Below are 14,350 nucleotides of genomic sequence, written 5' to 3'. Positions count from 1 at the left end.
AACAATTTCTGGGTTTTGTTCACAGCTATGAAAAATTATTTGGGTATCTATTACAATTTATAGATAGTGAGAAGATCTTGCAAAATAGCATGGAATGACTATTTTCCCTGGAGCTTGAATTTTATTATTTTTATCAAATCACATCGTCTACTTGTTGGAGTTAAAAATGCTTTCTGGGTTTTGTTGGCAACATCAAAAGTATTTGTGGGTATCTGTTAGCTTTTGCATGCAATGAGTAAATCTTGCATAAATCGAATCAAAAGAGTCGTGTTTGTTTGCTATTGAGTATCGATTGACTAAATTTATCTTGTTTGTCAAAAAATCATAACTTGAACATATGGTGTTGAAATTATACAAACAAGATATAATTGGAAATTTGGGTCTGAGTAGTTTCCAATGGTGTAGGTCTCATTCTCAAATTTTGTTGGTGGTCCTTATTATTCTAGTCAAATTAGATCATCATATTTTGCTTCCAAGCTCACAACTTGTCATCAGTATCTCCAATTTTTGTGATTTTTACAATGTTGGAAAGTTCTTTAGAGATTTTTAGATCCACACATGCACTTTTTCAAAATCTACCTCAATTACATTTTATTCAATTTTTTGTAATTTCACATTCTGGTCAATTATTTTGACATTTTGACACTTGAAAAAGATCCATTTGCATGAGATGACTTCATTTTGACATGCATTGAGGTTATTCGTCTCTAATTTTTTCATTTGAGGAAGTATGATGGGTTTTACTGTTCATTCTTTTGTTGTCATCCTAAAAGAGGATAATTACAAGTCTTAGCGAAATGGCGTCTGCACACATTTGAGGTTGCTAGATCTTTTGCCTTATTTGTATGGACTCATACTTAACCAACAAAACCATGTTGTAGGGTTGATTTGTTCTAGTATTGATCTTGCCACTGTGTGTGTTGATCAGCTTGGGGTATTATCATTGATCTTGCCACTATGTGTGTTGATCAGCTTGGGGTATTATCATTGACCATGTTGTAGGGTTGATTTGTTCTAGTGTTGATCTTGCCACTATGTGTGTTATCCCCACACACTTTGGACTAGACTTTGATAGATTGATGGAGACCCTCATATCTCTCCATTCCCAAAGGATTCTATTGCAGATTCTATCATTCCTCTTGCACATGCAGATTGCATACACTATGATGATGATACTTCAACAAAGCTTGAATATATCACAGGACTTGCATGTATTAATGGATCAGAGGCTTGTCGCTTAATTTGTTCTCCTCATATTGAGACCCAATCTTCATCTTTTGTTGTTGCTGATCAACTTGGTATCGCCATATGTATGGGCCCCTTTGCTTTAGTGCAACAGGACATACATCTTCTTCTAGACATGGCTACTTGGGATTCATATCTTGCAAACATTCATATCCTTGTTTGTGGATTTTTAGATTGCAGATTTGGAAGATTATCTTGTATACATTCGTCTCCTCTTTCATGATAGCCACATCAGTGTTGTGAGCTTTGTCATGCCCAAAATTTAGGGCAAAAACGGAACGATTTTTTTTTAAATACTATTTAATTAACAAGTTCGCTCACACGTCAAGGGTTAATGTATTTGTCATATCTATATTCGAGCTAATTTTGAAACGAACTAAGCATCGATTATTGTTTAATCTTATTTGCGGAAATCTAACTGGTTTAATTTTATCTCCTCGAGATACCTAACCATTAAATTTTATTAAATCAATCATGTTAAAGAAATAGGAGAGGGAGATTAATTCAATCTCCAATAAGACTATATAGTCTAAACATCCATTTTTATTTAGAAAATAATAATAATTGTTTTCAGTGACATTTAATTTGGATAATTAAATCTACATGGGTAAAATTAATTACGAGTAGCTATTACTCGTCTTTAGAATGCCAATTAAAGTTTATCCATTCTAACCTCAAATGGAAAGTGTTTAAATTTCCCCTTTTTATAATCCATTTTAAATTTTAATGCCCAAATAAATTAACTAGGGCATAATTAAGTATTTATTACCCTAAAAACATTTAAAATTTAAAGACGGCTTTATTCTTACATTTATATATTTCTCTTTCTTTTATCTCCTATTAGTAATCATATGGAGGTATTTAAATATTTAAATCCCTATCAAATACTTACTCCAAAAATATCACCAGTATATATATATATATATATTAGTCCTTTAAAATACCTTTCCATTATAATAATCAAAATGCCTTCCAACCCTAATTAGGGATTTTTATTTTAAATATAAAATGACTCTAAACTAAATAAACTAAACTTATTATTTTATTTCCATACCCTAGCCCTACCCGGGCTAGGGTTTAACATTTTTTTTGATCTCTTTTTTTTATAGGGCCGAATGACAACAACGACGACCTGGGTTTATTTCGGGTCACAGGTTTTTTTTGCAAAGGGCGACGGGGCCGAGGGCGCCACTGTGTGTACACACAGTGGCGGCGCGGCACCACTGTGTGTCCACACAGTGGGCGCCGCTAGCGGCTCGCACCACTGTGTGTCCACACAGTGGCGGCCGCGGCCGACCACTGTGTGTCCACACAGTGGGAGCCGAAGCGGCCCACATTGTGTGTTCGCACAGTGGGAGCCGCGCGGCCCACACTATGTGCACACACAGTTGGGGTCCGCGTGGAACCAAAATCTCTTTTTAAAAATTTTTTTTTTTAATATATTTTATATATATATAAATATATAAATATAAGTTTATAAGTGTAAAAATATGTGTTATTTTTTTTTAAAATAAGTTTTACATGCAATTTTTTTTTAAACAAAATAACAAAGGAAAAATATTATGCTAAATCAAATTACATGCGCACACACACACACACACATATATATATATAATTGGTATATAAGCTTAGGCTCTTTCTTTTATTTATTTTAATTGCTGATAAAAGAAAATTGAAGTAAATCTTTTGCTAAGCTTTTATTCTATCACATTCTTTTTTTAATTACATCATACTATTCTGAATAAAACACATTCATTGATTTTTCAACTAATAAAACAATTACTTAAAACACCCCTTATTTTTTTTAAATACTTAGGATCTTTCAACAAAATAACGCATATTTTTCAACAAGTAGAACATAGATAAAATTTATTTGAAAACTAATTTTTCCATAATACAAAAGAAGCTTTTGCATGCAACTCAAAGTGGCTTTTCTTTTTCTAAAAATCAGAAGTAGAAATAAAACAAGCTTTTTACAACTCTAAGATATTCTGCAAATTTTACAAGATGTTTCTTTGTTTAGCTACAACAATAAACCTCAAGTCTATTTTCAAGAATTACAACTTGCCTCTCATTTCTAAGAATGAGGGCATACTTCTGAATCAAATTTAAACAAATATTTGCAAATGGATTTAAGTATCTTCAACAATAACCTTCTGTATCTTTTCATGGTTCCTATTCTCTTCTCCTGACTTTCCTGCATAATAGAAACACAAAAATGACCACGGAGTGCTCACCTCCCAGCCTAGGCTAACTGGTAGCCACCCCCGAGCTTGGAGAACCAATTCCTAGACGGGTAACAAACAGACAAACACATAGAAGGCAATTACATACAGATTTTCAGACACACTCCCAACTTGGCTTCACAGCACCACACTTTGGTGATGAACTTTTCAAGGGTGGTAGTGGACCAATACCTTGAGGAGAACTGCAAGTATGAAATAAACAAGAAGCCACCTCATGGCACAATAAATATATCAAGAATCTCAACCCCTTATTCCTTATGCCCCCCAAAGGCATTCTAGCCTTATATCCCTCCTTATGACCCCCATTGCACAAACAGGCCATGCAGCAAGGGTCACACAAAGATCCCTTGTGATCGCTCTCAAAAGAGAGTCTCTCACTCGAGGGTTGTCACTGCTACCACCCACAAGATCCTCTTCTCTCCCAAGAGTAAGAGGTCTTGAGAAAACTTCCAAAACACAAACAAATCATACTGCAAAAATACCAAATGAATTTCTTAAAAAAAACATTCAAGAAACACAGATTTCTTACACCAACATACTTTCAGACATATGCAAGAAAACAACCATTTAAAGAATGATCAAACCAATCTTAATCTGCCCAATGGTAGTTTTGAAATTTGAGGAAGAGCTGCCCAATCCACCAACCTTCTTTCTTCTACCCTTAGTCAATTTTTCTATTCCAAACTATTATTTTCTTTTCAAAATTTCTTGTCTCCAAAAATGGAGAGTGGGTGATTACCCTCAAAATCTCAAAATCTTGCTTAAGAAGCTCATTCTCTGAGTTCTCACAAGTTTCTAAAAACCAAAAAGGAAAGAAAAGCAAAATGCAAAAAGACTCCCATTCAAATAAGAAAAATCTAAATTAGATTTAACTTCTAATTTTCAATTTTCGCACAACTCAAAAAAGCCAATTTTTAAAGCGTTAAAAAGATCATTATAAAGTAGAAACTTGCCTAAAATTACCCCTAACCCCTAACCCCTAGGTATACCTTATGGGCTTTAGGAAACCCTATTAAACTACCCCTAGGTGTTCATTTAACCCATTTTAAACCCCTCTGAAGTTTATTTTCGGGTCAAACATACGTTGACCACCCCAAATATTATATTCCCAAAGTATTTATGACAACACATTATTTTATTTAAGAAAAACTATAATTAAACACTTTCCCACCAAGAGACAAAATAAAACATTTAAATTTAAATCCATACGTGTCAAGTGACACAAATAAAACACTTTTACAAAAATAAAACATGAAATTGTCTCTTGTGGTTTTTACACATTAAATTTAAATAACACTTAACACTCATGCAGCATATACTGTTACGAATAAAATACAACACAAACGGGGTGTTGTCTCTCCAAATAGACAAACCCTGGCTTACGAATATACATAAGTCTAGGTTTGGTTCTCCGTAATTTCCATGGTCACATGGTAAATTTCCTGCGCATCTCAATTTACACATTAGTACTTCCAAATATCCATATATAATATAATTCAATAATATAACAATACACATCATCACTTGCATAAAACTTTCATCTACACAGATTAAATACATCTTTTATCAAGCAATTTCTCATAAGCAATTTTCACCCAATTCACATAACTTAACCATACATCATAGTTCTATATTCATAGTAAAGTCCTGCAAAATTAATAACGACATCTATCATTGCAATATCATCCTATCTAACAATCATGTAGTGTTCTATCTCATAAAGCATATAAGTAAATCATCAAATCATAGCAATGTTATCCAAATCCTGAAATCATATAAGTTCTAAGTCTCAAAATGCATCAAAATAAAGTATCCATAATAGTCTAAATATAAAATCCACTGAATGTCTGACTGAGTCAAGGTGAGGCCTCACAAGCTCATCTTTAGTCATCTTTGGATCTTGTTTGACATCAATCTTCACAAGTTTGTGGATTGACAACTTCTCACTCCAACATGTGGACATTTGAGTAGTTTTGAAATGCACACATCATTTGGATTTGTTTTCTTGATTCATCCGTTTTATAGGAATGGCTTCTCCAATTACTAGTGGATTTGTTTCTTCCTAAGGGGAAGAATGTTGCTTGCTGATAGCGGATTGTGTTTTGTCTTCAGGAGTTCATCATTGGCATAGGAGATACTTCTTTATTGGGGGGATTCATATCCTCATTTTCTCTCTCTTATGGGAGGATATCTATTGTACATGTGAGATGGAAGCAGTTCTTAGGGGGTCATATTTGGTCCTTTTGCCCTTCTTTCACTAGTGTATTTATTTATATTTCTCTTGTTTGGAGAGGAGTTTTACCTCATGTGATTTTATCTTTTTCTTCGGTTATGAGAGATTGCATGGGTATCTAATCTGGCCTTATAATTGAGACCTATCTATGCATCCTTCCATGCATACATGATTATATTTTAAACTTCTCCCTAAGCTGATCTTTAGGAAGGGTGTTGGAGTAATTAGGGAATCATCTTAGTAATTAATTAATTACTTAGGTCCCCTCATATTTTATCACACTTAAGCTAAACTTACAAGTGCTTTTGTTTATTTAGCTTGAGCTAATTATAAGTCATGTTGTCTCATTGCATAGGATGAGGAAACATGTTTGTTGTGACGTTTTCACACATCGCCCCATTGCAAATGGGGACCACCAATTTTTGCTTGTAGGTTAGTTGTCCTAGTTTAGTTGTCTAGCTTGGCAATAGTTTCTTTATTAACCTCTTGCTTGAGAGGGGATGCAGTGCAACTTCTAGGTCAGGTCAAGCTATGAGTCTTAACTTGATACCCAAATAAAAAGACTTGGAAGCACATACTTGATCCCTTTAAAAACATTGATGATTGCACTGAGTATCCTACCTATTGATAATCCTTTTGAGCAAAAAATCTTCCAAAGCCTGGTCATGCAACAATACTTTGCTCACACTTAGTTGTTCACAAAATTATTTAATCCAAGATCATCCCATTGTGAATATTTTGCACTTTTATTGTGTGGTTGGATCTCCAGTCAACACAAACACAAGATTAGCTACTAACTCGATTGAGAATAAGCCACACAACATGATAAAATGAGGGAAGTCCAGTCGGGTTTGGCATGGGTGTGAAGTTAATTCACACATGGAAGACTTTACCCATCCAAAACCAACCAAACCTGTCACGTCTTACAACATACTGCTCTTACAATTGTTGTATCTAAAAATGAATCTGGATACATGTTCAATCTTTCATTCTTGCCCTTCCCACCAGTTATTGTCTTATATGAGGACAAGAAAGTGTTCACCTCCGATCCTTTCACATACCCTTAATGCAACACAAAAAAGGGAACTGACACTAATACTATAGAAGCTTGATAATAAAGGTTCTTATTTAACAGCCAATATTGCTACTATATAATGTGACAAATGCTCAAAATCACATAACAAATGTGCAATAAGACAAATGACAATATGCTCTTGTAGGTACAACAGTCTACCTAACTTAGCATAATTACAAAACTATAACTTTGCGTAACATAATATCTAATAAGCTAGTGATAATTGAGCCTAAGAAAATAATGATCACATAATATTTTTATGTTTTATTCAAATTTGTTTCCTATGTTTAAGATATTTTGTATAAGAGTGTTACTGCTAAAATATTCACACATATGGAAGAGTCAACTAAAGCATCTCTAATTGCCAAGATAATGCGATACTTTGGAAAGAAGGTATAATAAATGTTCTTTTGATATAATTTCAAGCTCCAAATTTAACTGTAAGTATTTGAATGTTTCTGTTACTTTTTTTCCTCAGGAGACAAACTGAAAGAACCTTTACTCAACAAACAATATTCTGAAAAAGGAAAAGCATTGGCTTTAGATGAAAGTGATTCTTATGGGAGGTTGGAATCAGGTAAATATTCAACACGATCATAAATATCAGGTCAGAAAATCTTGCCATGACCTCCAAAGCTGGAGAACTAGAGACTTATATAACATTTTTCAATTGTCCTTCATGTTAATGTCAAACTAATTTTCTTGGAAGCAGATTTGAAGTAACATACCATGAGATATAAGGAAAAAATGATTTTTGAAAGGTTGTCTGTTGAATGCAAAATGAGTCATCGAATATTATTTTAATTTTCATAGTAAATATGAGTCGACAAGTTGTGTAAAAGAAATTCTATTACTTATGTAATTTGAGAGCATGAAAATATATTTAAACTTAAAATTTTGAGAATGGAAAAGAAAATGTCCCAAGTGTCAACATAATTTGATAGGCATAAATGTAATACAAAAATTATTTATGTATGATAATTTGACAAGAAACTATTACAAAGAATGCAAAATATATAGAGAAAGCTATTATACTTGGTTTTCTTTTCTTGGTCTTCTTACCTGGCCTAAATGGGTGTGGGTTGTGATCAAGGGACATGATCACCTTGGATTCATCTAGGGCACAGCTTGGGTAGGTCTTAGAGGTAACTATGTTGTACTTGAGTCATTCAGGCCATGCCCTAAATAAACCTAGGTGGGTCCATAGGGTGAAAAGCCTAAAATTTTAAAATTAGTTTTAAAAAAAATATGCTTTTTTAAAAGATCTTGAAATGAAAAATAAAACCCCAAAGATCTATATGCAACTGCAAAACGTAAACACAAAGCAGAAAAAATAAATTTATTATTTTGACTTTCCAAATATTTTTATTTTTCACTACTCAAGCTTGCTAAATTTTTCAGTGGTAAAGGATAGAAAAGTTGTGAAAGCACGTATTCTAAGTGCTGTAGGGAACAAATAGTTGGCACAACGGAGATCAATCATTTAAAGATAAAGTTTATTTTGATTTTTTCATAAGTTCCAAGGTTCCTAGTTTAAAAAAGTGCTTTTAATATATTTTTGGTTCTTAATCATATTTTAATTTATTGTAGGTTGTATTTTTTTTAATTGCTTTGTTTTATTTTTATAAGTTCTTATTAGACTGCAGAAATTGGGTGGCTGGCATGACATGTCCTCCGGTACCACATGGGCGAGGGGGATATTGGACCTCATGACCTTGTGCCTACCATAGGAAGCTCTTGCCAATCAAGCCAAGCCCCCAACCCTATTTTATTTTTATTTTTATAAGCTAATGGAGCCTTAGGCTATATATATATATATTTTTTTTAATTTTCTTTTTATTTATTTATTTTAATCATGTAGGAACATGAATTTCTATTGTTCATAATTTTTATTTTAAACATAGAAAAAGAAAAAGAAAAAGAAAATTAGAAAGGAAAAATTGGAATGGAAAAGGAAAATATATGATATTGAAAATTTAAATTTAGCATTTGAAGGAGAAAATATCAAAATGCTAAACTACATTGAAAAGCCCAACTACAATTCATAACTACGTTGAAAGGTCCAACTATATCATACGGCAAGAAAATAACTCATTTGCATGGGAAGAAAATAACTATGTCATACAACTACCTTATCCCTCAATATGCACCATACGAATACCAATCTACATTGTATGACAACATTTGAGGCCATTGTATGGCCATATTATATGGCAACATCAGACATTGAAGATTGCATGACCCCACTTGCTTCTTAAGATCGTACAGACTGCAAGACAAGAGGTACGACCAACACATTTTAATATTTTATGACAAAGTCAATTGGCGCTTGCATGCCCAAGATATAATACTAGGGGAGAGGGACTAGTAGTCGTGAGGGCTAACTTTGTTAACATGTAGTTGTCACATGTAATATCATAAGACCTTCATTTTTTTTAGGAATATAAAATGGACACTTAACTTTTACAACTAAGGTTTAAAGGTGTGACTCATCATGCAACTTGTCAAAATAACACATCGAGTGCAAAGTGTCCTAAAAATGACTTTTTAAAGATTCAACCAAAATTTAATCTAAAAATTCCTAGTAGTTGAATAAAAAATATCATTTGTAATTAGTGTAATATTGTATTTTTATGTAAAATATAACTTATATGCAACTTGAATGGATCAAATAACTATTAGTAATCATAAATGTGTGTTATCTCTAACTTTTTTGTTCAACACAAAAGGCCCAATAGTTGAACACAAAAACTATTTGTTGTTATAAAAACAACATATTATTATATAAAATACATCTTCTATTGAACACAATAGGACCAAATGTTCAACTGTAAAACCTTTGGACAATCCCTCACATTTCATGGAAAAAAACAAGGTATTTATTGTGTTCACCTTTTATATTTGTGATTAGACAAATTATTAATATGAAACACTCCAGTGCATATACATTGCTACCCCAATAGTTGTACAAACAAGAATAATATTTTTTCACTATGATAATAGTACTTGTTTAGGCGAGCATCTTCTTTTATAAATGATACACTTATAGTGGATAGCTATGATATTTTAGTTGAAACAAAAAATTATTTATCTCACTTGTTTTTGTTTTTGCTTGGTAATGCGCACCCGAAGCTGTGGAAGAGGGTTTTTTTAGGCTGGCCCAAGCCCAAGGGAGGTCACAAGGGGGACCTCTTCCCCATCTGTAACACTCTTCTCCTTTTCACTCCATATAACCACCTTATTACTCCATGGTCTCCTTATCACTCCTATCTCTTGCATGTCCTCCAACCTCTTGCATATCCACATTGGTGGGCCCACCCAAGCATGAATGCTTGTTTGAGCCAAGTGGAGATTTGAACCTTGGTTGTGTTGTAACCATTTCACACGTCGCCCCATCAAAATGGGGACCCTCTTTTTTTTCAAGTCCTAGCCTCTCAGTCTAGTCTCTCTCCTTGCTGCAGGTGAAATGAGTAAGTCTATAAGGTTTAGATGTCATATTAGTTAATCAGGAGCTCAGCTGAAGAGTCTAATGAAGTTTCTAGTTTGTGACACTCCTAGAGTCCAAGAGTTCAAGGTAAACTCCAATTGTGTTAATTACCCTTGGCCGAAGTTGTTTCCAAGAGGCCTCATCTTGTAAAGGAGAAAAGATGTCCAAGGTGATGTGCAAATAAGCAATTTTAGATGTCAACTCACCTCATTCTCCCAGCCTCAAAACCTTAACTTCATGTCGAGAGGTAGATGAGCGAGTTTCCCTTGAGTGCATTGTTTGATAATAGGTGCAAGTATGAGTTTGAACGTTTGAGTGAGATAGTCTAAGAATTGAGTTCATATGCAACAAAATGATTGAAAGGCTTATTTGCAATCTACTTCACCTCCAAGTTTTTCAGAGGTTCGAACTTCATGAGTTGCACTTTTGGAGCGAACTTCATGACTTAGCATTTTGGAGCGAACTTCATGACTTGGCATTTTGGAGCGAACTTCATGAGTTGGGAATTCGAAGCGAACCTTACCTTCAAGCCTTAATGAACGAAATGGAAGTAGAGGAATGAAGGAGAATTGAGAACACTTACTTCATGATCAAACACTCAAGAGAAAACTTCATGACTTGCACTTTTGGAGCGAACTTCATGAATTGCACTTTTGGAGCGAACTTCATGACTTAGCATTTTGGAGCGAACTTCATCAATGAGCACACATGAGCAAGCCTACATGAGCGAAAGTAAAAGAGAATCGAAGGATGTTTGATAGCACTTGCCTTGAATGAATTCAATAATTTGAAATGAACTTCACGAACTCAACAACAAAAGTGAACTTCAGAAGTTGACAAATTGGAGCGAATTTCATATTTGAGACATTTGGAGTGAACTTCATGAGTTGAGCTTTTGGAGCGAACTTCACAACTCAAGAAAATGGAGCGAATTTCATGCAAAGGTGAACTTCATGAGTTTGAAAGTTGGGAGCGAACGTCATGAGTTAGGAATTTGGAGCGAGTTTCACTTAAACAGACTTCATGAGTTGAGAAAGACAAGCAAATAAGCTAGGTGAGAGAAGCAAACTTCATGAGCACAAACCCTTAAGGTGACTTTCATATCTAAGCTTACATGAACGACTTTCAACATCACAAATTTCCTACGAAGGAGAACTTCATGAATTTGAAAATTGGAGTGAGCTTCATGAGTTATGAATTGGAGTGAAATTCATGATTAAAGAGAGAAGAGCGAATTTCTTACAAAGAGCGAAGTTAATGAGTTTGAAAATTGGAGTGAACTTCATGATTTAAGAAAATGGAGCGAATTTTTTACAAAGGAGAACTTGACGAGTTTAAAAATTAGAGCGAACTTCATTTGCAATGCATTAAAATTAACCAAACATGACTTTAGCGCTCAAGATAAAATTTGAAATTAATCGAGAGATAAGTCGGCTAAGGTAAATTGTTGATTTTATTTTAATTTAGCCAAGTCGGCCTTCGTAGGAAAAGACATAATTTTCACCTTGACTGCCTATAAGAGGGAGTTCGAATCATTTCATTTTACCTTCAAATCAATCAAATTATTCCTTCTTGAGCGAATTCCATCAGTAGGCAGCATAGCTAATTTCACCATCAGCAGTTAGCAAATTTCGAGTGCAGATCAGTGAAGTGCATTAGAAGGCGAATTCAACCATTAGAAAGGAAAATTTACCCAAAGAAGCAGCAATTTCATCCTCTCAAGGGTGAATTCTAACAGATTGGAGGGCTAATTTCATCCTTCAGCAGCAAAGAATTAAGGAGACAGCAAACCCTTGAGCATTAGTAGTCTTATCATCGATTAGATTTTGAAGTTAATTTTCAGAAATTGAAAGTAAGTACATCATTTAGATGGATATAAGGTCAGGAGCAGATATGATTTGTGACTGAATGATTTTGTTAAAGCAAATTAGTCCTTATAAATGCATATAATAAGTAAATCAGTCTTATTTAAGGTGCAAGATTCATTTTATAGTTAAGTAAATAGGCTTCGTTGCATGACCACTACTCTAACTTCCATATCTCTCATAGGTGAAAGATGGTGGCTCATAAACCAAACAAGACCCTCTCCTATAAATCAAAGAAATGGGACTCGGACTTGGCTCGGACTCAGCAAGGCCGACCCGGACTCGAACTCGGGACTCGGAGTCGGACTCGGCTGGACTCGAGAAAGTGAAAAACTCAAGAAATTTAGAGATTTTTAAAGATTTAAAACTTGTTTCATGCACCCTTTATTGAATACACCTTAAAGACACAATAACATCATCAAACTCGGCTCATTTGATTACATACATAAGTATACATCAATCACATGAGCATAAACGCAAATTTTAGCTGAAGGAAATAAGAAACATAGATATATAAATATTGTCAAATGTATAAGATATTACAAAACTCATGGAATAAAAAATCCATGTCATCATATGATCATCATCAAATGTTCCATACAAATACCAAAGGTAAATACAACTATAAGCCTATGGCTCAGAGGAGCCTACACCCTCCAGCCCTAGCTTCGGCCCCATGTGAAGGCGTCTAAGGTAGGTCCTGGATGATTCGACAACCATAGCTGCTCCTCGTGACACCATGCCATGCTCACCAACATCAGAAACATTTGTGTCACTATCTGCCTTTGAATCTCCTGTCTTTGCTCATGCTCTCCGCTCCTCTGCCATGGCTACAGTCTTAGCCTCTATATCTACCTGGTCGATCCAATCAGTGTCAAACTCGAAGTTTCAAGCATTGGATTTGCCGAGTTTGGCGATTTTAGGCCAAACTCGCCAACTTGGTGAGTCTGGCGAGTTCGCCCCTGGACTCGGACGAGTTCGAGTCCGAGCTCGCCAGACTCGGGGGGGGCATGAATCGTACTCGGACTCGCCGAGTTTGGCAAGTCCTTGGCGATTTTCCGATCTCAATTTATTTCCAGTTACAATCACAACAAGAACCTATTAAGGTTGGGAAATCATGATACAATAATGCTGAAATTGTAACCCTTCCAGTTTTTGATCACCAAGTGCCCAATATGGGAAGGCGAGAGCATACGGTGTTGAGGGGATCGTTAGCTTCAAATAGCTGGAAATAATACAATGCTTGGGCAGCAAGCCAACCCCTTCCACTTTTCAGTGGGATATGGAGAATATTAAAAATCACTTGGCGATAAACTAGCCAAGGATGATGCAGGAATCTGAAGAACAATCACTCTACCACTTATGCAGCGGGAGGACTAGAAATGGAATAGCAATGAACTCGACTGCTTATTCAGCGGGAGGAATGAAAATGAGATTACAATCAAAACTGCTTATTCAGCGGGAGGACAAAATTACAATAGATAAGAGGGCAGCAAGCCAACCTCTTCCACTTATGCAGTGGGCCAAAGAACAACAATCCATGGATTACAAAACTACTAGAATCATTGTCCAAACTAGGCAGCAAGGTCAACCTCTTCCACTTATGCAGTGGGACTAAGAGAGTTCAAATAAATTGTTGTTAGTACTACTAACAAGCATTACAATATGATTCATCATGGATATTCAAATGGCAAAACCCAAACTAACAGCTACAACTTATTACCAAGACCCTTCACACCACACCCATAGACTCACACACCTGAAAACTAGCTTCAACCCCAAAAAACTAAATCTGTTATGAATGAAAAACAGGTTGGAAATACAGACCAGCAACATTAAAATCCTCACAAACACTTCTAAATCACTCCCCACACACTCAAATTATCTCTAAACACACTCCAAAGAACCCACACGCTCTAAAACCAACTCCACCCAAGGAAACACTCCAAACTAACAATTTTTCAAATTTTGATATGCAACCCATGGACTAGAAATACATAGACCAACAACCTAGAAACTCACAAAAATGCTCGTAACTCTATTCACACTCGACGAAATGACCCCCAAACGGATGCAAATGAGAGATACAAGACAGACGATGAGATTAGAACCTACAAACTGCACCCAAAACCCCCAAATGAATTTATGCACGCATTCCCAAGCAGCCCAACATGGTACAGCTAGGAAAGAAGTACGATT

At 35.0% G+C, this 14,350-nt stretch overlaps 1 protein-coding gene across 13 annotated transcripts in view; it reads left to right on the top strand.

The window, feature by feature from the left end:
* Window positions 1-14,350, top strand: part of LOC131035152 (uncharacterized) — a 258,229-nt gene that overhangs the window by 88,695 nt on the left and 155,184 nt on the right. For 11 of the 13 annotated variants that reach the window (XR_009103920.2, XM_057966796.2, XM_057966795.2 and 8 more), the window contains exon 5: window positions 7,278-7,376. The exons of the other annotated variants lie outside the window; for them this stretch is intronic. Coding sequence is in view for 10 of the 11 variants with exons in the window: in XM_057966796.2 (XP_057822779.2) it covers window positions 7,278-7,376 (99 nt within the window). In the remaining variant the exon portion in view is untranslated. The remainder of the gene's footprint in view (window positions 1-7,277; window positions 7,377-14,350) is intronic. 13 annotated transcript variants of the gene reach the window in all.

This window comes from Cryptomeria japonica, chromosome 11 (assembly GCF_030272615.1).
Source record: "Cryptomeria japonica chromosome 11, Sugi_1.0, whole genome shotgun sequence".
In the NCBI taxonomy this organism is placed as follows: Eukaryota; Viridiplantae; Streptophyta; class Pinopsida; order Cupressales; family Cupressaceae; genus Cryptomeria; species Cryptomeria japonica.
The sequence above is the reverse complement of the archived record's forward strand: the minus strand, read 5'-3'. Positions and strand labels throughout refer to the sequence as shown.